Source organism: Pomacea canaliculata, linkage group LG1, assembly GCF_003073045.1.
Source record: "Pomacea canaliculata isolate SZHN2017 linkage group LG1, ASM307304v1, whole genome shotgun sequence".
NCBI lineage: Eukaryota > Metazoa > Mollusca > Gastropoda > Architaenioglossa > Ampullariidae > Pomacea > Pomacea canaliculata.
Window position 1 is genome coordinate 34,614,272 of NC_037590.1, and position 22,729 is coordinate 34,637,000.

General features: G+C 38.8%; 1 protein-coding gene and 1 long non-coding RNA gene across 3 annotated transcripts; both read right to left on the reverse strand.

Annotated features, from left to right (window-relative positions):
- Positions 1–8,861: 8,861 nt before the first annotated feature.
- On the reverse strand, positions 8,862–11,026 carry LOC112570225. The gene is made up of 3 exons (XR_003100605.1): positions 10,741–11,026; positions 10,256–10,362; positions 8,862–9,535 (listed from the first exon to the last, which is right to left on the reverse strand). It is a non-coding gene; the product is annotated as an uncharacterized LOC112570225 (long non-coding RNA).
- A 5,948-nt stretch (positions 11,027–16,974) lies between these two features.
- LOC112573172 lies at positions 16,975–19,422 on the reverse strand. Of its 2 annotated transcripts, none has more exons than XM_025253306.1 (4): positions 18,976–19,422; positions 18,410–18,506; positions 17,643–17,737; positions 16,975–17,221 (listed from the first exon to the last, which is right to left on the reverse strand). In XM_025253306.1, the coding sequence occupies exons 1-4, from the start codon at positions 19,007–19,009 to the stop codon at positions 17,112–17,114; spliced, it is 336 nt and encodes a 111-aa protein (XP_025109091.1). In that variant the 5' UTR covers positions 19,010–19,422; the 3' UTR covers positions 16,975–17,111. The 2 variants fall into 2 exon arrangements, with proteins under 2 accessions (XP_025109091.1, XP_025109083.1); XM_025253298.1 differs by having other exon boundaries at positions 18,410–18,516; positions 18,986–19,155.
- Between the last annotated feature and the right edge of the window lie 3,307 nt (positions 19,423–22,729).

Below are 22,729 nucleotides of genomic sequence, written 5' to 3' on the forward strand. Positions count from 1 at the left end.
CTTCAGTCTCTGTTTGATTCCTCCTGAGTCCTTGTGCCTTTATTTAGGATGGTGATGGCTGCTGGCACGAAGGACCTCTGGTAGGCAGCTTTCCTTATGCGTGGTACCTTATAGCGCCTGCCTGAGGGCAAACAGCTGGAAGCTAGTGTGGAGAGGGTGTTTCAGGTCCGAAATGATGTTATGTGCCATCCTTCTGACTGCATGAAGGTACAAGTCAGAAAGTGGCAGCTGTGCTTGACCAATAATTTTATTTGCCTGGTGGATGATTCTGGCCAGCCTTGCCTTGTCTTTGACTAGTAGATGACCATACCAGGCAGCGATGTTGAATGAGAGGATGCTCTCAACAAGAGACCTGTACACAGTCTCCAGCACCCCAGAGCTGACGTCGAAGCTGCGAAGTCTCCTCAGAAGTACAGCCGTTGCTGGGCCTTTTGTACACTTGGTTCACGTGATCACTAAATGAGAGCTTTCCGTCGATCACTGTACCAAGGTACCTAAACACAGCAGCCCTCTGCACCTGCTGTCCCTTGATTTGGAGTGGTGGGGAGAGAGGGGTTGTGCCATCTCTTCCTTCGTAGGCTCTTCCAAAGGCCATCTCCTCCGTTTTGTCAACGTTCAGATCCAGAAAGCTGCGGTCAAACCACTCCTCCAGCTCCCCCACACAGGCCAGGTACTGTGACAGGGACTGCTCGTCTTTCAGGCAGCCCACAAGGGCCATGTCATCTGCATATTTAACAAGTTTGAGAATAGCACTGTTAATACTAATCCCATTTGTATATACAGAGAACAGGATGGGGGAAAGCACACATCCCTGAGGGGTACCCGTGTTGAGGATCTGCTCATCTGACAGAATCATTCCATCCACTGACAATTAAACTCCGTCAGACGAGCTGCTGGACCCTATAAGTACCTGTCGGTGGAACTCTGAAACCCACCCTCTGTGGTCGGTCCTTCAGGAATGATCTGATCCATAGAACTAGGCCAGTGTTGACATCCAGGTCTAGTAGGCGCTGTACAAGAAGGTGTGGCTGGACCGTGTTGAAGGCGCTGGAAAAGTCCATGAACAGGACCCGAACATAGGTGCCAGAAGTGTCCAAGTGTTGTAGGATAGTATTTAAAAGCGTGAGAGTTGCATCAGACACCCCCTGCGTGGCTTTGTAGGCAAACTGCAAAGGATCCAGGCGATCAGCCATGGTGGGGATTAACAATCTTCCCACAACTCTCTCCAAACATTTGGCCACAACAGACGTGAGAGCCACAGGTCGAAAGTCTTTCAAGTTGGTAGCATGAGGCTTCTTGGCACTGGTATTATTGTGGATGTTCTCCACACGCGGGGACACTATGAGAGTCAAGGAGAGCTGAAAAAAGTCTGGTAAAAACACCACTCAGCTGACTAGCACACTCTTTGAGTACTTTTGCCTCTCACGTGGTCAGGTCCAGGGGCTTTACGTGGGTTCACATGAGAGAGAATTCTGACAACATCTCCCTCACAGATGGTGACAGTGGCTGCCGACAGTGAAGAACAGATATTTTCTGCTTCATTGCTGAAGTCTCTCACATCAAACCGCGCGTAGAAAGTGTTGAGCTCATTAACAAATGACACTGGGTCATCACACTTTACTCTTTGTGTCTTGCGTTCTCTACCCATCATGGTGTCCAGGCCCTTCCAAGCATCTCTTGCGTTGCCCTCAATTAATTGCTTTTCTACCTTCTTTCTGTATTCCACCCTAGCCGTTCTTGCCTTTGCCCTGAACTCCTTCTCCTTTTCTTTCACTTTCTGTTTGTCTCCTTGCATAAAAGCTATCTTCTTTTCATTGAGACAGTGCTTCAGTCCTTTACCTAGCCATGGTTTGTTATTTGGATAGCTGCAGATCTGCTTGGTAGGGATGACAGACTCTTCACAGAAGGTGATGTAAGAGGTGATTGTGTCTGCCAGACAGTCCAGGTCGTCTCCACAGTAGTGAAGAACAGATCCCAGTCAGTGACCTCTAGGCAGTCTCTGAGCATCTCAGTTGCTTCATTTGTCCAGGTCCTAATACATAGTGTTGTCGGCTTTTCACGTTTAAGGAGCTGTCTGTATGTGGGTAGCAGATGAACAATGTTGTGGTCCGATCTGCCCAGCGGCGGCCGGCACTTGGAAACATAAGCGGCCGGCACATTACCGAAACACCTGTCTAGCGTTCTGTCGAGCGGGTGGGACACGTGACGTATTGATGGAGACAGGGGAGCAGCTTACAGACATCACAGCGGTTGAAGTCACCGAGCAAAAACACAGGCTGATCAACTGATCTTGTTGTCGCTCGATTATATGTGTCTGCAATGTGCTCAGCTGCAAGGTTGAAGTCTGGGCCGGGCACATAGACGAGGACCACAGTGATTTGGCCGAATTCACGAGGTAAATAATGCGGCCTGAAGGACACTGTCAGTATCTCATAATGGGGGGTACTAGTCTGTTCTCGTACTGTGTAGTTCGTGGCCCATTTCTCATTTGCAAGCATACACAAGCCTCCCCCTACATGCTTGTTTGTCGCTTGTGCATTCCTGTCAAATCGAATCGTTGTGTATCCTTCAAGTCCGAATGTCTCCTCCTCTGTTAGCCATGTTTCAGTGAAACAGAAGAGGTCACAGCGTCGGTAGTCTCCATCGAATTTAATGAGCGCAGAGAGCTCATCCTGTTTGTTGTGGAGAGAGCGCACATTCGACAGGGTGATGGCTGGCAGTGGATGTCGGCACCCTCTCCTCTTCAGTCTGTGTCTGACTCCTCCTCTAGATCCTCTCAGTTTCTTTTTTCTTTGCCCGCCCTGTGTCGGAATGTCACTGAAATTCACAACAGGGGCCTGTGTGGCCTTCTGCCTCAGCGATAGCAGAAAGTCCCGACTGTAGATCAGCATGAAGACAGCGCCACTCTAACACATCGAAGTGTGAAAGTCTGCCGTACAGCACACACGTACAGAGTACACTGCTCATAGCACGATCATGGCAGATCTATCGCCGATTCAACTAGGTATTGGGATTGTAATAGATCTACCTGGTAGGGACGATACTCAGTCACTGAAGGAAGTGTTATCAGCCAGATAGTCCCGATTGGCCGCACCTGTAGTCCGTTTCAGTCCGTTTCTGACTATCTATAGATCTAACCAACGGTCACAAAATGGACGCGGTATTGGTAAAAGAAATTTCTCCCGTACAGGGACACTCACACGCAGCAATACGGTGCTCCTCACAGTCAGACGTATTGAAGTAACACTTATAACCATTCATGCACAAGCTGGAGTAAGCGAAATTCCCGTAGAATTCAAACACGTCAAAAAACGTAGAGAATGATTGTGAGCCGGGGTCAAGCCACAGAGTAGCGCCCCCTTTTATCCCTTTTATCCTTTTTATCTCTGAATGTTTGTGGGTTCACCGCAAAGAAAAAGTTTCCGGAATTATATGATGTAATTTCTAAAATAGACATTGCTTGTCTTCTAGAAACCAAACTAGACGACTTTGATCAGGTCGACCTGGCTGGTTTTACATGTTTCATGAAAAACAGAAGAGGTTTTAGATACAGATCGGGAGGTGTAGCATTACTTGTTCGTAACGAGTTGTTGAGACACATTAAGATTGTTGAGAACGTTGACTTTACCAGTAGAATAGATGCTAACCTTCTGAAGTATTATCGTCTTGTACAGCACCCAGTTGCAGACAACGGCTTGTTTTTTGAAATAAGTGTTCCATGTAAAGAGAAATCTCTAACTCTTGTTGGTGCTGCAGTGTATGTGCCACCTGAAAACTCAGTTTATACTAACAGATTAGCTTTTCAAGAAATTGAAGAGACATTAGCAAATTGGGACAGTGAATATGTATTACTATTTGGAGATTTCAATGCTAGGACAGGAACAATTCCAGATTTTATTAACTCTGATGATAATGGTGTTGATGACAATGCACTTACTGCTACAACCACTGATCTGATGGAAACTTTTGGTATAAATAAATCAAGGTACTCTAGGGACAAGGGTGTAAACAATTTTGGACATTCTTTGCTTGAACTTTGTATAAGTCAAGGCTTATTGATTGTAAACGGCAGGGCCGGAAAGGATGATAACGTAGGCAATTTTACATGTAAAGGGCTGAGTGTAGTTGATTATGCAATTGCCTCCCCTTATATTTTTCCATATTTAGCAGAGTTTTCTATTGGTGAATTTAATGGGTGTATTTCTGATGTTCATAGCCCTCTCTACCTGACATTAATTTTTGATATCAATCATCACAATGTTAAGAATATTAAGTATAAACCAAACGACCAGGAAAGCATACCATGTGGTTCAAGTAGACCAGTCTGGAGGCAGGAACTTTCTCCAATGTTTTTTAATAGTATCAACGAGGAACATGTCTGTGAGTTAGCTGTCTTATTAAATAAACTATTGGAAAATGTCCATGATGTTACAGAGGATAATGTAAATGAAGTGTCTGAAAAACTAACTGATATAATTTTGTCCGCTGCAGAAATGTCTTGTATGATAAATACTCATCAGCATAAGAAGAAATCTATTAAAGTTAATAATAAAGGGCAACTACCCTGGTTTGATAATGAATGTAGACAAAAACGTAAAGAGCTCCGGAAAGCCAAGCGAACTAATTATAACATTAAACAAGCTTTTAAAAACTATAAATTTACTTTAAGAAAGAAGTACGAAAAATACAGAAGCCATTTACACAAGAAGCTACGAACTATGCGATGCAAAAACCCCAAGTCATTTTGGAAGCTTCTTAACTCGTCTGGTACAAATAGGAATATAGTGGACAATATACCATCCCACGAGGAATTTGTGTGCCATTTTGAAAAACTAGGAAACATTCCTGATGAGGATATCCTACCTGATACATGCCCCTTAGATATAAATGGTGATTTAATTATTAATGACTTATTGGATAAAGAGATATCTACTGACGAGGTACAATCAGGTATTGGTAGGTTAAAAAACAATAAGGCTTGTGGAGTTGATATGATTTTAAATGAATTTCTCAAAGCCTCTTCTCCAAAATTAGTAAGCATATTAACATCATTGTTCAATCTTGTTCTACAGTCTGGTAAGGTTCCAGAAGCTTGGTCTATTGGAATAATCTGCCCGCTGTATAAGGGTAAAGGTGACACTTTAAATGTTGATAATTATAGAGGAATAACCATATTGAGCTGCATTGGAAAGTTATTTACCAGTATCATTAACGCAAGGTTATACACCTTTTTGGAAGTCAACAATCTACTAGGACAAGAACAGGCAGGCTTCAGAAAAAATAACTCCACTGTCGACCATATTTTTGCATTACATTGCTTAATTGATATTTATCTAAAGTGTAAGAAAAGACTGCTATGCACTTTCATTGATTACAGGAAGGCCTTTGACAATGTACAAAGGCATATACTGTGGGAAAAATTGATTAGCCATGGCATAGGAGGGAAAGTGTTAAACATAATAAAAGATATTTACCATAAGGCAAAGTCCTGTGTTAAAACACAGTATGGATTATCCTCTTTCTTCACCTGTAATGTTGGAGTACGGCAGGGAGAAAACCTGTCGCCTGTACTTTTCTCACTGTTTTTAAATGACTTAAAAGAATTTCTTTCTCAGTATGTTGATGGTCTGTATTACCTCACACCCTAGCTAATGAACATGATCTTTGCAATGCTGGTCATTATCTGTATTTATTCCTGCTTTTGTATGCTGATGATACTGTTATACTTGCTGAAACTGCCAGCGATATGCAGAAAGCATTAGATGCTTTAAATGTTTACTGCAAAAAATATGGCCTTCAACTAAATACTGAAAAAACACAAACTATGATCTTCTCACGTGGAAAGATTAGAAAAGTTCCACATCTTTCCTTCAATGGAAAAACAATTGAAGTGGTATGGGAGTATAAGTACCTAGGAACAGTTTTTAATTATAATAACAAATTTAATAAAGCTATAAAATTACAGTGTGTACTGGCAAACAAAGCTATGTTTTCATTGATTAAGAAATGTAGAAAATTAGACTTGCCTTTAGACACTCAAATTAACCTATTTGACAGTTGTATAAAACCTATCTTGTTGTATGGAAGTGAAATTTTGGGCTTTTGAATCTCTTGATATGTGTGATAGGATGCAACTGAGATTTTTGAAAATGTTATTAAATGTGAAAACTAGCACGCCAACATGTATGGTGTTGGGTGAACTGGGCACTTTTCCTGTGTCAATTTTTGCAAAGTGTAGGTTACTGTGTTTTGGTATAGATTATACATGGAACATAACTCTGGAACCCCTAAACTATCTGTTCTCTTGTTTCATCTGTGCAATTCTCTAGCTGATAGCCCACTATGTAAACCTTCCTGGGTTAGCTATGTACGTTCATTATTAGATTCCTTAGGTTTTTCCACTTTTTGGAATTTGGCTGTAGTTTTTCTCCCTGTAATTTTAAAAACATTGTAATGCAACGTCTAAAGGATCAATTATTCAAAATGGAAACAAGAAATATATACAAATGAGATTTGCACCGCTTACAGAATGTTTAAAGAATATTTCATTTTCGAGAACTATTTAATAGACTTGCCACCAGCTCTGAGACTAAACTTAATAAAATTTAGACTAAGCTGTCATAAACTCCCTATTCAGCAATTAAGATATAGCGGTATACCGAGATATTTAAGAACATGTCCACTGTGTAATCTAGATGAGGTAGGCGATGAATTTCATTATTTGTTTGCGTGTACCCACCATTTCTTGGTTGCCTCGCGAGAACGCTACTTCCGGTGTGTTTTGCATGTCATGTGGGTGAATTTGGGTTTCAGCAGCTGATGAGTGTTGGTTCCAGGCGTGTGCTTGTGGACTTGAGCAAATTTGTTCAAAGGTGTTTTCATTGTTTGGATGATCTGTATGTATTTATACGTGGTGCCATGTGACTATTTACATGTGTTTGCTATGTTGTTGTCACCTGTAGTGAGTTTGTTGCTGCGATGGAGTTGTCATTGTGTTTTTTGTGATTGTGAGGTTATGGCTAAAAATGCCCCTGGGCTTATATAGCCATTAAATAAAAAAAAAAAAAAAAACAGACACAGAACACTCTAAGACACCACCACTTGGGCGATAAAAACTTTAGAAGAAAGAAGAAAAAAGAGAAGTAAAAATAAATCACGCAAAAGAAAATACACAAAGAATCGGGAATTTTGACCCAACCAGTGTAAGCAGATTTAATAGATTTCAGGCTAAAGAGTATTATTTCTGTGCCATTCAGTATCATAGAATGTCTGAGATAATTAATAATTGCGAAACGGCTGTTAAAGTGAAATGATTCAAATGTCATTTTTAAAATGCTGCTTTAAAATGTATTGGCTTTATGTTTTAGTTTCAGTCATGAAAGTCTCCACCAGCCTGAACAATCTCTTCATCCAAGTCTCTGCTTTGCGAACAGGGCAGGTCTGCAAGATGTGTACAGGTGTGTATAGGTGGTCTGTTCTAAGCATCCACACTTGGGTTGGATCTGCAATGGCTGTCTTCTTCCGCAGTACGAGGGCTTGCGGGGTCTCTGTCAAGTTGAGGTCTGGGTGTTCCTGGTATCCGTCACCTTTATGATATTGTCGTTGTCGCTGTCGTTGTGTAACCGAGTGGTGGGGGGTTGTATGGGGACGACAACACACGCCCAGCACTCAAACAAAAGCAGGAACCGTCAGCAGAAGTGTAACCCTTTATTACACAGGCTAGTACAATGGCCACGGCTGCGTCACATCGCCAGAGGCACTAAAAGTCAGCCTGTCCCCCTACTGTCGCCTGTCTGTGCTCTCTCTGATCCGCCGACGTCTTTTCTTTCGTTTCGCCTCATCTCTGTCCTTATATACCTCTGGGACGGGGTAAACTTCGCGATCCTCCGATACTGTCGGGGTCATTAGTTTTAATCCTAGCCAATCACTGCAGAGCATCCCCTTTCGCCATGCCTCAGCAGATCATGCCAAAAACAATCATCCGCTGGCCCCGCCAAAACTAAAAACTAACAACAACGCTGAACTACCGGCCGTCTACACTTGTCGTTGTTGTAGTCATTGTCATTCTCGTTGTCATTGTCATTGTCACCTTTGTGTTAGTCTACTGAGTTCAATCGACTCACAGACTTTTCCAGGTAAGTGAATGAATGAATTGTGACTTTGGATTACATCATGTAAATAATGCTACACATAAAATAAACTATAATTTTTGCACTAACAAGCCCCAAAGTAAACATCTAATCAAGTACAACATTTATTTTAGTAACAACGCAGCTCTTGCACAACTAATTTATGTGAAGAATACAACCTTAACCCTACTTCGACAAATGTTTAGTATGGGAAATGGTTTAAACGAATCGGTAAAAATTTTTTATTTTGGTGGCTGAACAGCTAGTACATCAACTTGGGGAAAAACCAACTGTACAAAGAAATTCCAATTATGCATTCTTCGATGACGAAAGTAAAATAATAGACAATAAAGTTTAGTTTTGGCCTAGAGAGAAAAGTTGCTTCAGCTCTTGTATTTGTTATTTGATTCCTCTTTGTGTTTTGTGTATTTGATTTTATTTTTCGTATAGTACGGTTGTTTATTCTTTTATAGCTCATATGTTATTTGTTTGTTTACTGCCCCTCGTATCCTGTCCATGTTTCGTTCTTGTTCTTAAGCGTTAAGTGAATGCTCCTTAGGAGTGTCAGTACGCGCTTTACAAATTTTGCATTTTAAAATTATTATTACTATTATTATTTCTATTATTATTATTGCTATTATTATTGCTATTGCTATTATTATTATTATTGTTGCTATTATTATTATTATTAAAAATACAAAGAATGCTAAGCGAGAAACAAAATAACGTGCAAGAGAAATACTTTATTAAATGTATTTGTTGACAACTTGAGAAACAGCCAAGGTGTAAGTGGCATTTACAATGACAGAAAATAATAGTACAGCCCACAGCAAGTTCATTGTTGCCATACAGGTAGACAGGACTTGATGTTGAAGGTTCTGTAAGCAGTGAGCAGCATGGCACTAGGGAGACTCCATTACCAAACACCAAAATGGTTATTTTACGTATAAACTCACCTCGTGAGTCATCAAATGTAAGCGAAGAAATAAAACAAAATAATTGAGATATACAAGGCAGTACATTCAGTCATGGCAAGTTCTTTCTTCATGGAAGCATAAAGTAAAACAGTTAGCTTAACTATTTCTCGCATTTGTGACTGTCACATTCTTTTTCAGATGTCAATGGTTAAAAATTGCTCATTAGAATTCAGGCTACCCATCTAGATGACAAGGGAACTAAAGTAGAACCAACAAAGTTGTGCATGAGGACTATTCACGCAAGAAATATGCTAGCTGACAAACCTAATATGCGAGGCTAGATAATGTTACAGAAATGATAAAATAGTTCACTGTTTTGTCACACAGACTGAGAGGATCACATGCTGAAGATTCTGTAAGCAGTCAGCAGCGCGGAACCACACACAGTGAGGAGGCTGAGGGACACAGACCTTGAGGCGGCGTTAAAATCTTGCAACAAATAATATAAACTTTCATGACAATTCACCAGCATCTTGATTATCTTGTAAATAAGGAAAATGAACTACGACAAGTAATATCCACTTTCATGGTAATTCACCACCATCTTGATGAGCTTGTACATAAGGAAAGTGAGCAGCGACAAATGATATAGTTAATTATAATAAGATAATTAAGTTTCATTTATTTAGGTTTCGTTTGTAAAATCCATGAATCAATATATTACAATAGTTCTACAAGTGGTCCATAAAAAACGTTAGGCTGTGAAGAAATACAAGAAGCAACAGTAACAGTAACAAAATACTATACATTATTACAGGAAATATTTTATGCATTGCTTAAAGAAATATTTGTACATGTATATTAAATTGTATATGTTTTAAAGAAGTATTTTATAGATTTTTAAAGGAAATATTTTTATATACCAGGATATACTTTCAGCTCTTTCTGTCTCACACACACAAATCTAGTCAGGAATAGTGTATAAGCATAAATTCTGTGCAGGTAGTATGTGACATATATTGTTTTCTCAAACGTTAATGTAGGATAATGTTTACTACTTGCAGGTGATGACAGGAAACGTCCCATTAATCGTGGGTTTAATTCTGGGGGTTTCTTAGATTTTAGCTCCATTTCTAAAGAAAATAAGAGTACACGTTGTTGCGATGAAATGCTGTTTAATATCAGTACATATGCACATTATCTACTTACCACAATAAACGCCAGCAGCCTTCATATCATTCTCCAACTGTGGGTAATATATCGAGACATCTACCTGGCACGTTTGCGCGATACAGTTTAGAAAAGTCTTCATTATGCTGAAAGAAAAGTATTTATTTCTTTTTATATTCTGTGGACTAATCGCATTTTAGTCAAAGTGTAAGAAAGCATTTTAAGTTAAAAATTGCAGCACTAATTCAGTAAAATGATTAAACACTTTAAGCAATTTCTGCCATTTTTAATTAATAATGAAGTAGAGGCAGTTGGAATGTTTTATGAAATGAGTGCGTTTTAGTTCCCCCCCCCCCTCAGCAAAAGTCCAGCAAACTTAAAATGAATGATTCACAAATTATGTATATGTATAAACTCAAATAAATAGTAAACCAATGAACTGAGATGTGTTAACATAGTAAAATATTTCTTTTATGCTTTATATTTGTAATAGTAATAGTAATAGTAATAGTGAAGTAACACACGGGCAGATCTGCGCTGTAACTTCAAATGTTTTGAGAGCGTTCCCATAATCCGCCGCGCACGTATTGGCGCAGTAGCAGTGTGCGAGGCTTATGAAGAAAGCTGCAAATAATTGTTGATTGACTGTTAACAGATTTACACAGAAACCGATAGAGAATAATTTATGACCAGGCCATGACATTTTAAACTAAATAAAAAAAAAGAAAGCAGTTGAGCAACATCTCATGTCTCTTGCGAGGACATTGTGACCAGAATTGCGTAGTACATGGCTATGTAAAATATATCGTCCATTACCGACTTTTTTTATTATATGACTGAGATAGGTTTTGCCGTGATGACGATGTGCTTGTACAAACATATATGACCTTCACAAACAGTGACGTGGATTTCTCTTAGAGGAAAGAACTTAACATGTTCCTTCATTCTTTAGAAACACTAGTGAATGCAGTGAAAGGACTTAAAAACTTTCTTTGTGGTAATAGATCTTTACATTGAATACCACAGTATCATTTGTAAAAGTATGATATACAAAAATATTTTTGAAAAAAGATATTTCTAAACAACGTATATACAATCAAGTGAAATATTTCACACTTGACAGGTCATTTGTGGTTGTGTAACTCATACCTCGTTCCAATTTTTAAATTAAAAATTGATCGAGCATGAATATAAATTAAAATAACATTAAAGTATCTATAAAGCTATACTCATGTAAAAAAAAACACCACACACACACACACACACACACACACACACACACACACACACACACACACACACACACACACACACACACACACACACACACACACACACACACACACACACACACACACACAGAGGCTCCATTATGCTTTAATGTACCCGAGAAATTTCTCGCCCCAAACAAGAGATGAAACCCTCATCAATGAAAAGGCAAAGTAACAACAGGTTCTTCATGCTTGAATATGTTACAGAAGTATATTGACTGTAATAAAGTGTTCAACACTCACCAGTAAAAATGCAGAGACAACACGTACTTCATGATGAACAGATTACCAAACCACTTTGAAAGACTTTGGACTGTTGTAGCAACAGCACTTGTTACTGCAGGTTGAACAACTGTATCCAGTTGTCGTGAAGTTGAGAGCGTGACACACTAAGCTATTCTGGACTTTATATAGTCTTCTGACAATGGCGTCCCGAAGATCTCAACGATTGGCTCTCGGTTTTTGTGTAGCGTATGAGTGGCCAATCAGCCCAAGTCATTTCGGTTGCTAACAGTGAGGACTTGCCTGGGCTGATGTGCCTCTGACATCTTGGAGTTTTAAGTTGCATGACTCAAGTAAAAGTTTATTGTCAAGTCTAGGTCAAAGAATCAGATCGTCGCTTGAGATCGAGTCATCTTAAGAGTCATCTACATTCGTAGCTAACCACCATTTTGTTCGTATGAGTTCAGCCTCAAACTTCAGTCTAACATCAAGATAAGATCGTCCGTATTTAAAGTAGGCTCACTCCTCTCCCACCGCCACTGTTCTTAGTAAATCAATATCTTGCTTACATTTGTTTACGTTCCTAACTGTATACAATTCTGCAAGCACGTATCGACTTGTTTTATGTTTACATGGACGCACGATAATGGACAAGGACACATATTATATTAGTATGCAGGGTTTTCTCACGAAGGGATTACAAAGTGGTCGAGATCCTCTTTTCTCTAGATCAGACCTGGGCAAAGGCCGGCCCGCGGGCCGGATCCGGCCCGCCTGCTGCCCCGCCTGCCAATATATATATATACAGTATTGGGTAAAACTGAGTTAACTTTATTAGTCCGGCCCTCTAAAACCATCCCAATTTCTCATGCGGCCCCTTGGGAAAATTAATTGCTCACCCCTACTCTAGATTAATGATGATTACATATATTAATCAAGAGACAGGGATGGAAGGCAGCTAGGTTGCAAAGGTTACCTCGTTATTGTTATATTGAAGTGGGGATAGGGGTTGTGACAAAGGCTTAATTACAGCTGCTTCTGCAGACGATTTTCCCCTTTAAAAGTATAAAATGTTTTAATTCACCATTGAATGATTCCTAACGATTTTTGTAAAAGAAGTAAGAAACATCGATGAAGCTAAGACATATGTAAAAAACAAAAGTTGAAGTATAATTTTATGCATTCCATCCTCTCCACCAGCAGGTCTTAAAGAAATCTCATCATTGATATCATTTGACAAAGCCACTCATCAGAGTCATATTATTAAATTTATGGTAAAATGAATTAAAACTGTAAAAATATCAACGTTTTAGTTTTGAAGACGTGAAAATACTGAAAGCAAAATAAAAAGTAAAAAAAGTTTAAAAGTCCTTGGTCCATCACTTTATTTCAAAAGTCTCTTTGAAACAAAAGGGAACAGCAAACGCTCATGCAGCTCGTCCAAAGAGACAAACAGGATAGGTGAAAATGAGAATGCGCCCAGTTAAATTTCGTCTTAGCCTTATTTGTGCCACTGTCTTGATTCATAGGAGTGGATAAATTAAGGAGCTTCGCAAATAACCGTGTTGCACAGGTATGACTGTATGCTGCAAGTGGTATGAAGGTCTTTCTTCACGGTTCCCAGTCACTTAATCCCCAGACACTTCATCCCCGACACTTCATCCCCGACACTTCATCCCCTAGACTTTTAATCCCCAGACACTTCATCCCCAGACACTTAATCATTAAACTAAATCCTTAACTATAAAAATTATGAAGTCAGCGAAAAATGTAATTGAAATTCAAATTCAAATCATGCTATTAACTTCAACGTCATTTGAACATCTACAACATTAGTTAAAGTTCATATAAGCTAGTAAATTTAATGTTCTTCAACAATATGATATGAAAATTGTTCTTGAGTGTCGGGGATGAAGTGTCGGGGATGAAATGTCTGGGGATGAAGTGTCTGGGGATTAAAAGTCTAGGGGATGAAGTGTCGGGGATGAAGTGTCGGGGATGAAGTGTCTGGGGATTAAGTGACTGGACACCTTTCTTCACACCTGACAGTGCATGCAGTTTTCAGTGTTGTTCAGGCTTGTCTACTATGAAGAATTAAAGCGAGATCAGATCTCCCAAATGTACCTAGTCTGAATATGTGTGTGTGTAAGAGAGTAAGAGGAAGTGTATCTGACAATTGTGTCATTTGAGGGGGTTAAGCATGAGTAGAACTGCCTGAGTAATCTCTTCAGTTTATTATGTATATTTTTCGCAGTTGACTGTGGGAGCTCCCAGCAACCTGTTGCAACCAGAGAAAGACAATAAAGATGTATTGTATTGTAAACAAACATACAGTACCAAACAAACACATATTTTATTAGAATATACATTTGAATTTAAATATTACTTACTGCTTTCTTCTTATTTACAGTTCTTTGAGTACAAATCCACGTTGAATTGAGTAACCGGTAAACGAATTTAAGATAGCGCTTAAACACACAATCTTTGCTTACAGTCAAACACAACAAAATACCTGATTGGTGGACTTCTTCAGACTTTAAAGGGAAATAATCTGTAGTTGAACAACTTATAAAGGATCCAGTACTTCCCTCCCTTATGTTTTCATTTACGCATAGAAAGATTACAGCAATGCATCACACGGGAAAGTTCAATGCGGAGTCAAACGAGTGGCGGACCATCACCCTACAGCGAACAATGCGGAAAGAAAGAGTTATAACGAAGCACAAAAATATGATCACATGTAATAATAAAATAAGCAGAAATCTATCTGAATAATCAACTTTGTAAAGAAGATACACTGATGTTTGCCATGATGTGTTACTCTGCTCAACTAATTTTTTTCTCAGTGTATCCGTGAATAGCGTGGGTAGTTCAGGCCAACATCGCCCTGATACTGGAGCGCAAAAGGGGGACGGAGAGGGAGTATGAACGGGGTATTCGAACTTAGAGGTCATCTCCGTGACAAAATATATCGATAGATTATATTGCACAGAGGATAGTGAGCGTTTCTAGGAGCTTATATCGAAGAGAAAAGCTTTAGCCCCGTGTCCCAATAGTAACTAACGATGACAGTGTTGACAACAGTAACGTTTGTGATTTATATGTGTAAAAATATTAAAGAGAAAAAGATTAAAGAAATCCAGGACAACCAACTCTCACTGCATTGGTGACAGTCACTAACCGTTGCACCACTGAATCGCCAGTTATAGTGAGAAAGAGAGAGAGATTTAGCCAAGAGTACTTAATCACAAGCTTCATTCTAATACAACTATTACAATATTTTAGTGCAATGGTTGGTTTGATTGCTAAGTAGGAATGTTCTTCCACCTTGAAGTGATTTTAATCCAAAGAATGTGTTCAGTTTTTTTTACTTACGTTGAAGGGAAACAGAACGTTTTCGTTGATTTTAATTTCAGATTATTTTTGCATTAAAGTAAACAAATTAACAAAAAATTTCTATTTTTTTCCCTTTAGTTTTCAGTTTTCTTGTTTTCCCTTCTGCAGAATATAAATTATCAAAAGGGTATAACATGTCTGTAAATGATAATGTAGTTTGTATTAATTTATGTATGATAATGTATCACACCTTGAAAACAATTGAAAAGAATTTACTCGAATTTCTTTTCTATACGTTTCTTCAATGTCTGCAAACGTTTCTAATTGGCATTGTGTGAGGCAGTACTGTTCCGATTCCTCTGTGTAAAACAGTTACATTATGGGGGCATAGATCGAAGAATAATGTCTGACACTGCAGCTCTAACTGTAGCGAGTAGAAGTTTCATGACTAGAGACGACCTAATAGGTGTGTTTGATGTGTGTGTGTGTGCGCGCGTGTGCGCGCGCGCGTGTGTGTGTGTGTGTGTGTGTGTGTGTGTGTGTGTGTGTGTGTGCGTGTGCGTGTGCGTGTGCGTGTGCGTGTGCGTGTGCGTGTGTGTGTGTGTGTGTGTGTGTGTGTGTGTGTGTGTGTGTGTGTGTGTTTAATATCCTTAAATGGAACAAACGTTTTCAACTTTATTCTAAGAATTCAGCTTTTTTTTCGGTAAGGGGAGCAAACAGCTGTTATCTCAGGGCCAGTTTTCCTTGCTGCCCTCCCTTTTCTGACAGAAAAGTGTGTGGTCGGTCTTTAAATAAATAATTTTGCTAATTATGAAGCATTGTAAAATCATTAAGGGAAAAGATAGATAAAGCAAGGTCGAAGAAATAAAACGCTCTCACATTTCACCTCCAGCTCTGATCTTGTCAATTCCAGTAAGAGAAAGGGAAAGAGAAGGAAAATTATGAATTCTCTCCCCTGCTCGATTTCTTCAGACCAGGCGACTGGATCTTCAAAAGATGTCTTGAAAAGACTATTGTTAAGGGAAATCGTTGTATCAGATTGGTGTTAACTAAGCAAGTAACAATCCGATAAGACACAATCCAACTACCCAAAGAAACAAACAAACACACTATTATGTCTTCCCCAACATGTCTGAATTTGCAGCATTTCAAGCACGCTTTGAAAAGAGTGAGCTTCTACATTACTCCAATAAAAGGAAGGAAGAAAGAAAACAAGACAGGATATGGACAAACAATTCTAAGAAGTCACGACCGTTTTGCAGAAAAAGGACTTTCGATGAAATGAAAAATGTAACAGATGTCTGCATGATGTCTACTCAAACTTGCACACACTAGCGGAATATTATTTTAGAACTTTCACTCACACTATCGATTTCAATATTTTCAGATCAAGCGAGCACTTTCGAAGTCCTTTCCCACAAAGACAGCCTTCTTATCAGGGGAGTTAAGTATGAGAGTCCGAGGGAGCAGTTCTCTCTTGCTGCCTTCCCTTGCCATACCTTCTGCGGCAGGGGTGCGAGACATGCGGCTGTGTACGGCCCGCAAACTCGATTGATAGGCTTTCTCATAGTTAAATAAATTTATACAATGTCAATCAAAACAACAATTTAAATTTTGAGGAGCAAACATGTCACTTCCATTACAGGATAGACAGGGTACACATGATGGGAGAGACAAGTATGCTTCTTGTCGGCCGCCCCAGGCTTCTACAAACGATTTTAGATAATTATGTGACCTTCACTCCAAGAAGGTGAGACGTAGCATTTTCCGACAAAACTGGTTTTTACAATGAACAAATAATCGTCGACATTGCTGTGTACCTCAGTGTACTGATCAAGCCTACAAATATCCAACATTCTTCTTTCGTGGATTTTGAAAGAATTCGCAAATAAAAAAGCTTTGACAGAGATGTAGTTAATAGGTGATGAGTTTAATATCGTCTGCAAAGTTGTACATATACTGAGTGTCGATCATTGATTAACTAAGATGTAATTAAGAAACTTAAGTAGTAGGTTTAGATTATGTCTGTCTCTGGTGCAGCCGTATGTTGATGACATCAGAGAGGGTTACAGTCCGAAGGTTCCATAAGCAGCTAACAGTGGACCTACGAGGAAGGTAAGAAAACTGATGGACTGAGAGGTGGAACCAGAGTAGGAACCAGAGTAGGCTGACAGATCTGGAAGTTAATCAAACATCGATGAGTTACTGCTTACAGCTGGTCAATGTCTACTATCTGTTGACGTTTACCATAACAAATGACAAAACTTAGGTAGAAAGTTCATTGAATTTAAGCATTTTGAACACAATTTCCATTGTCATGCCTGAAGATCCTTTATGGAGTATTTATTTACAGTCGCTTTTTTATAGATACTCTGAAATTTCACTTTTGGTTACAAAACATCACATCTAAACTAACGAGTCAACAAAAACAAAGTACAAGTACACAGAAGTGTAAGCATCTTACAAATCTTTAAACACGATTTCATGTTTCTAGTCGATGCGTTTGTTAAAATTAAGGAAACGTTTCTATCGCTACATGATACCACTCAGGTGTAAACACACCTTAAACTAAAACATGATAGGAATCGATGACTTACCACAGTCAGTGCCATAGGCGTTCTCCAGTTCATGGATGTAAGATGCCATTTCTATGCTGCAGGACGACAGACAGCTCAGGTAGTCCAGCGCGGTACTGAAACATAATATGTTCGTCGACATCAGATATGGAGGTGAAAGAAAGAAAGAAAGGATTTTTGTGATATTATTATTTTGACAAGGTGGTTTTGTGTGCGTTCGCGCGTGTGTGTGGGGTATTTAGCAGAGGCATGCATGCACGTGAACATACATAACTTGACTTAGGTCACTGAACTTGCAATGTACAGCTGAATATCTCTGTACATATTAACTTGAGTGTTATTATACAGCAATAGAAAATTCTGGAGAAGCAGATAGCCGAGTGGATAGATACTGTTGAGTTGTGTGTTAAGACGATATTGCAGGTACCTGACTCCATAGAGGGTCGGGGAAGGTAAGGAAGTGAGGGAGAGGAGATGGGCACCACCCTCATGTAAAGCTAGCCCCGAGAAATGTGAGATCTCTAACACCCCCACTCCCGACCTCCCTCCAACGACCTTAAAAGGCGAACGACCTTTACCTTCTATTTTTCTCATCCGTAGGTACTAGTTTGTTTTTTGCTGTTACCCAAAACTTTCATTAAGACGATTACAGTTTCTTAAAAATATTAGCACTCGTGCACATTCTAACTATAAAAATAAACATGCAATGGAACTGTATTAAAACAAAACATACAGTAAACTATTTTGTTTTATCTAACTGGTATCAATTGAGATATTTCTTAACATACGTGCATATCTGGGTGACGTTTGCATCTACTATGTCCGACTCAAATGTGTTTGTGCAATCCGGTATGCACTCGCAGTTCGCCAAACCTATGATAAAGACTGAAAAAAAAATTAATAGCATACAAAAAATGGATTTCCATAGCAATGAAAATTTTTTACGATGGGAACTTTGTGTGTGTCTGAGATTTTTAATAAGGAACAGGTTGATGATTTGTGTAGAACATTTTGTTAATAATATAATTACACTTTTTGTGCTCTTTTCTGTATGGAAACAGCCTTTAAGTTTTCACACCTCTAGTCTCAACACAAATGTATTTCAAGTCTTAATCATCTTTGCTTAAAATTAACTTTTTATGTAAACAGACAACATAAAACATAAATAAATATATAAATAAATATATATATAAATAGGTATCTCCTGATAGTAAAATTCAGTTCAAGACGAAATTTATTTTAACTCATTGTTCCTTACGAGCAAAAATCCAATCAATGACGACAAGAAATACTAACAAATTACTCTTAAATATAATGACATCCTAATGACAAAACAGAACCATAAGACACTTACCAGACAAGTAGCAGAAAAGCAATGCGTGCTTCATGTTTTACAGTCAACAAGTATAGGAAAGGAGATTGATACTTTTGAACGGAGGCTAGGATCACACTCCTGATCGATGTTTAAGTTGGGGTTACGGTTGTCCAGCTCGATCTTGTCCTTGCATGTACCCTGGTTATATGTCAAAGTCATTTGCAGTTGTCACGTTGATTGGTTATCACGTACGGCGTGAGCTTCAGCCATTGGTTATATTGTGTCACGTGAGATAGTTACCTGTAGGTTGTCAGGAATATGATGTTTCAGAAGTCAGTCAGGTGTACAAAGACGTGCATTAAGGTGAAGGAGAAACGACCGCGTTTCGCTGTTTCGGTCACGTGAGCTGAAGAAGGCAATGTCCTCACTTGTTTTGTTGCCCCTTTGTTCGTGCCCAGAGTCTCAGTGATTGCACTTGTGTATGAAAGTGTGGGAAACTGCATCAGAAGTGGTCTCAGCTTTTTCAAGAAATATTAAATAGAAATGGACTGTCTGATGGTTTCAGTGCTGTGCAGCAAGAAATGTTATTTACTGAATGCAGTTAGGCGAGCACAGATGGCACTTAAGGGTTGTTCGAGTAACAGAATCCCAGAAACTGCTTTAATGAATTCAGCTCTCTTTCAGTTCACTTACTCATCAATAACACTCTACCTCCCCTCTCCTTTTCCACCACCCTCCTCTTTTTTTGTTTATTTCTAGAGACGTGCATTAGAACATAACACAGGCAAATATCTTTCTTTATGTCTGTTAGTACACTCTTCAGTATGCTTGTAATGTTGGCAAGTGTTTCAAGTTCAGTGACCATGCTTCGGTTGATAGTTTATGCAATTCGACATGTGATATACATGAGAGACACAGAGCAGTGTTAAAGCGGTGTCACGTGTCTGTCAAGGGCAACATGCGGCTGTTTACACCAAGTTAGCAAACTTTATCGCCAAATGGATGGATGCAGACTGTAAATGAAGAAGGACCAGGATAAAGCCCTGAGACAAGGTCCTAAAATCTGAAGACGTAGATGCACATTTATTATTTATTACTTGTTTTCCATAACATACTGAACATTTAGAAAAGCTGACAATATTTAAAAGAAAATTATCGGCCCTCCCAATTGGCAGAAAAAAATTATTTTCCAATTAACTCTTGTGATTTTGCTCTGTGTCTGTGGCTGTTGGAACAAATCGGTTTGACGTTTTCTAATTGTTTTGAATTAAAAGGTTAGTTTTCCGGTTTCGTTATTTTAACTGATAGTTCTCAAATGTGAGGTAATGAACATTTTCAAGTCAACACGTATCTGAAAAACATGTCCCTCCGAGTAATAAAGGGAGATAAATAAGATACATAAATTTCATAAATGTATTCTGAAGGTGCCATATTTTTCTACCAGGGAAGATATACCACCAAATGTGTCATCTGTCAATTGTTAGGAATTGTTACCAGGCATTGTACTGCTGGAACAACTCAGCCATTTTATAAGAAGTATTTTCAAGCAGTGAATTAAGATGACAACAAAGCTATGAAAAGAAGTACTAATAAATATGATTTTTATTAATTAAATAAATTGTGTAAGAGTCGCAAGCTGATTCATTTCTTATACATGTACATGGTCACAGGATGAAGTCAGCAGTTAGCAGCATGACACCAAACACAATAAAGAGACTGCCGGATAAGTCACTTCATTCTCTTTTGGCTTTCTTGATAGGCTTTGAGATCTGTTAAGTACATCAAAAAAAAAAAAAAAAAAAAAAAAAAAAAACCATTTATGGAAAAATCAGGAAAATGTTGTAGAGACGTATTGAGCATTTTTCTTAACACCCAAAGACATACACAGACAAACACTCATGAACACTGTATAACATACACTTGTACAAACTTGAACATCACCAAGAGTGGGTTTGATCTCATTGTTGAGTTGGAGACAGCAGCTTCCATAGCTAAGTGGAGGAGCCTAATATGCACTGAATGAATTTAATCTTTTAGATTACTGTATATTTACATAGTATATTTGAACAATTGTTGCATTTATTTAGCTACTTATCCTGCGGGATCTGAACTACTGTCACGGAGGCAAAACTATCGCCCTATATTTTTTCATTTTTCCCAGGTTAATGATATGCTCGTTTCAAAACTGTCTAGGTCAACTTGAACTAAAAAGCAAAAAGAGTTCTGTCGTACTTGAAGATCATCTTCTTTTTCCTTCCTTCCTTCAAAGCGCACTGTTGAACCTGATCCCAACAAAAGAGCGACTGGTAGAGCCCGTACACCTGTGCATCAGCATTTCCAGGTATGAGAGTGGAGGCGTAGCTGCCACATATTGGGAGGTAGACTATAGTAGACTGAAGAACCACTTGGATATGAAAAATCTTTCCCCCATTCTAACCCCTGCAGCCTCCAGCGTGCTTTTGGTAATATACTCTGGTCGTCAGTCAATTCTCGTAAAGGGATGAATAAATGAGTGAGTGTATTGACATTTTTGAGATTGTAATAAAGTTTTATTTTATTATTATTACGTACACAAAATCTGAGATGAATCTGCAATTGCCTATATTCGCGAGGCACTCTTACCCAAGCAGGTTGCAGCTAAGATCCATTATTTATGGGCTCTGGATCTTACTATGTAGAAATGTTTTTATTGTCTATCTGAATTGAAGCACAACACAAGAAAACAGGTATTTGGGGCGACACAATTTTATGGAGCACCACATACAAGTGTTTAAACAGACACAGAACACTATAAGACACCGCAACTTGAGTGATAAAAACTTTAAATGAAGGAGAAAAAAGAGAATTAAAAAATGAACCACACAAAAGAAAATACCACAAGAATAAGGAATTTCGATCTATTCAATGTAAGCAGATTCAATAGAATTAAGGCAAAAGAGAATTATTTCTGTGTCATTCGGTATCATAGAATGTTACAGATAATTTAAAATCTTCACTCGTCCCCATTTGTGATACGGCTGTTAAAGTGAAGTGATTCAAATGTCATTTTTAAATGCTGCTCTAAAGTTTCTTGGCTTTATGTTTTAATTTCAGTCATGTATGTCACTACAGTCCGTCTCCACCAGCCTGAACAACCTCTTCATCCAAATCTCTGCTTTGCGAACAGGGCAGGTCTGCAAGATGTGTACAGGTGTGTATAGGTGGTCTGCTCTAGGCATCCACACTTGGGTTGGGTCTGCAATGGCTGTCTTCTTCAGACAAATATTAAACCATAGTCCCCAGTACAAAGGTGGTAGACGAGGTTTGCGGGGTTTCTCTCAAGTTGCAAGATGGGATCTGTGTGTTCTTGCTATCCGCCACCTTTCTGTTATTGTTTTTGTCGTTGTCGTTGTCGTTGTCACTGTCATTGTCATCGTCACCTTTGCATTAGTCTACTGAGTTTAATCGACGCACAGACTTTTCCAGGTACGTGAATGAATGAATTGTGATTTTGTATTACATCATGTAAATAATGCTGCACATAAAATAAACTAAAACTTGTGCACTAACAAAACCACATCAAACATCTGATTAAGTACAACATTTATTGTCATAACTACGCAACTCTTGCACAGCTAATTTATTTTAAGAATACAACCTTACTCAAAACATCACTAATCGCTAATTGTTACATTTGTATATAACCCTACTTCAACAAATGTTCAGTATGGCAAATGGTGAAAAGGAATCTGTAAAATTTTTAATTTTGATGGCTGAACAGTTAGTGGATCAACTCAGGAAAATTAAAGAAAAA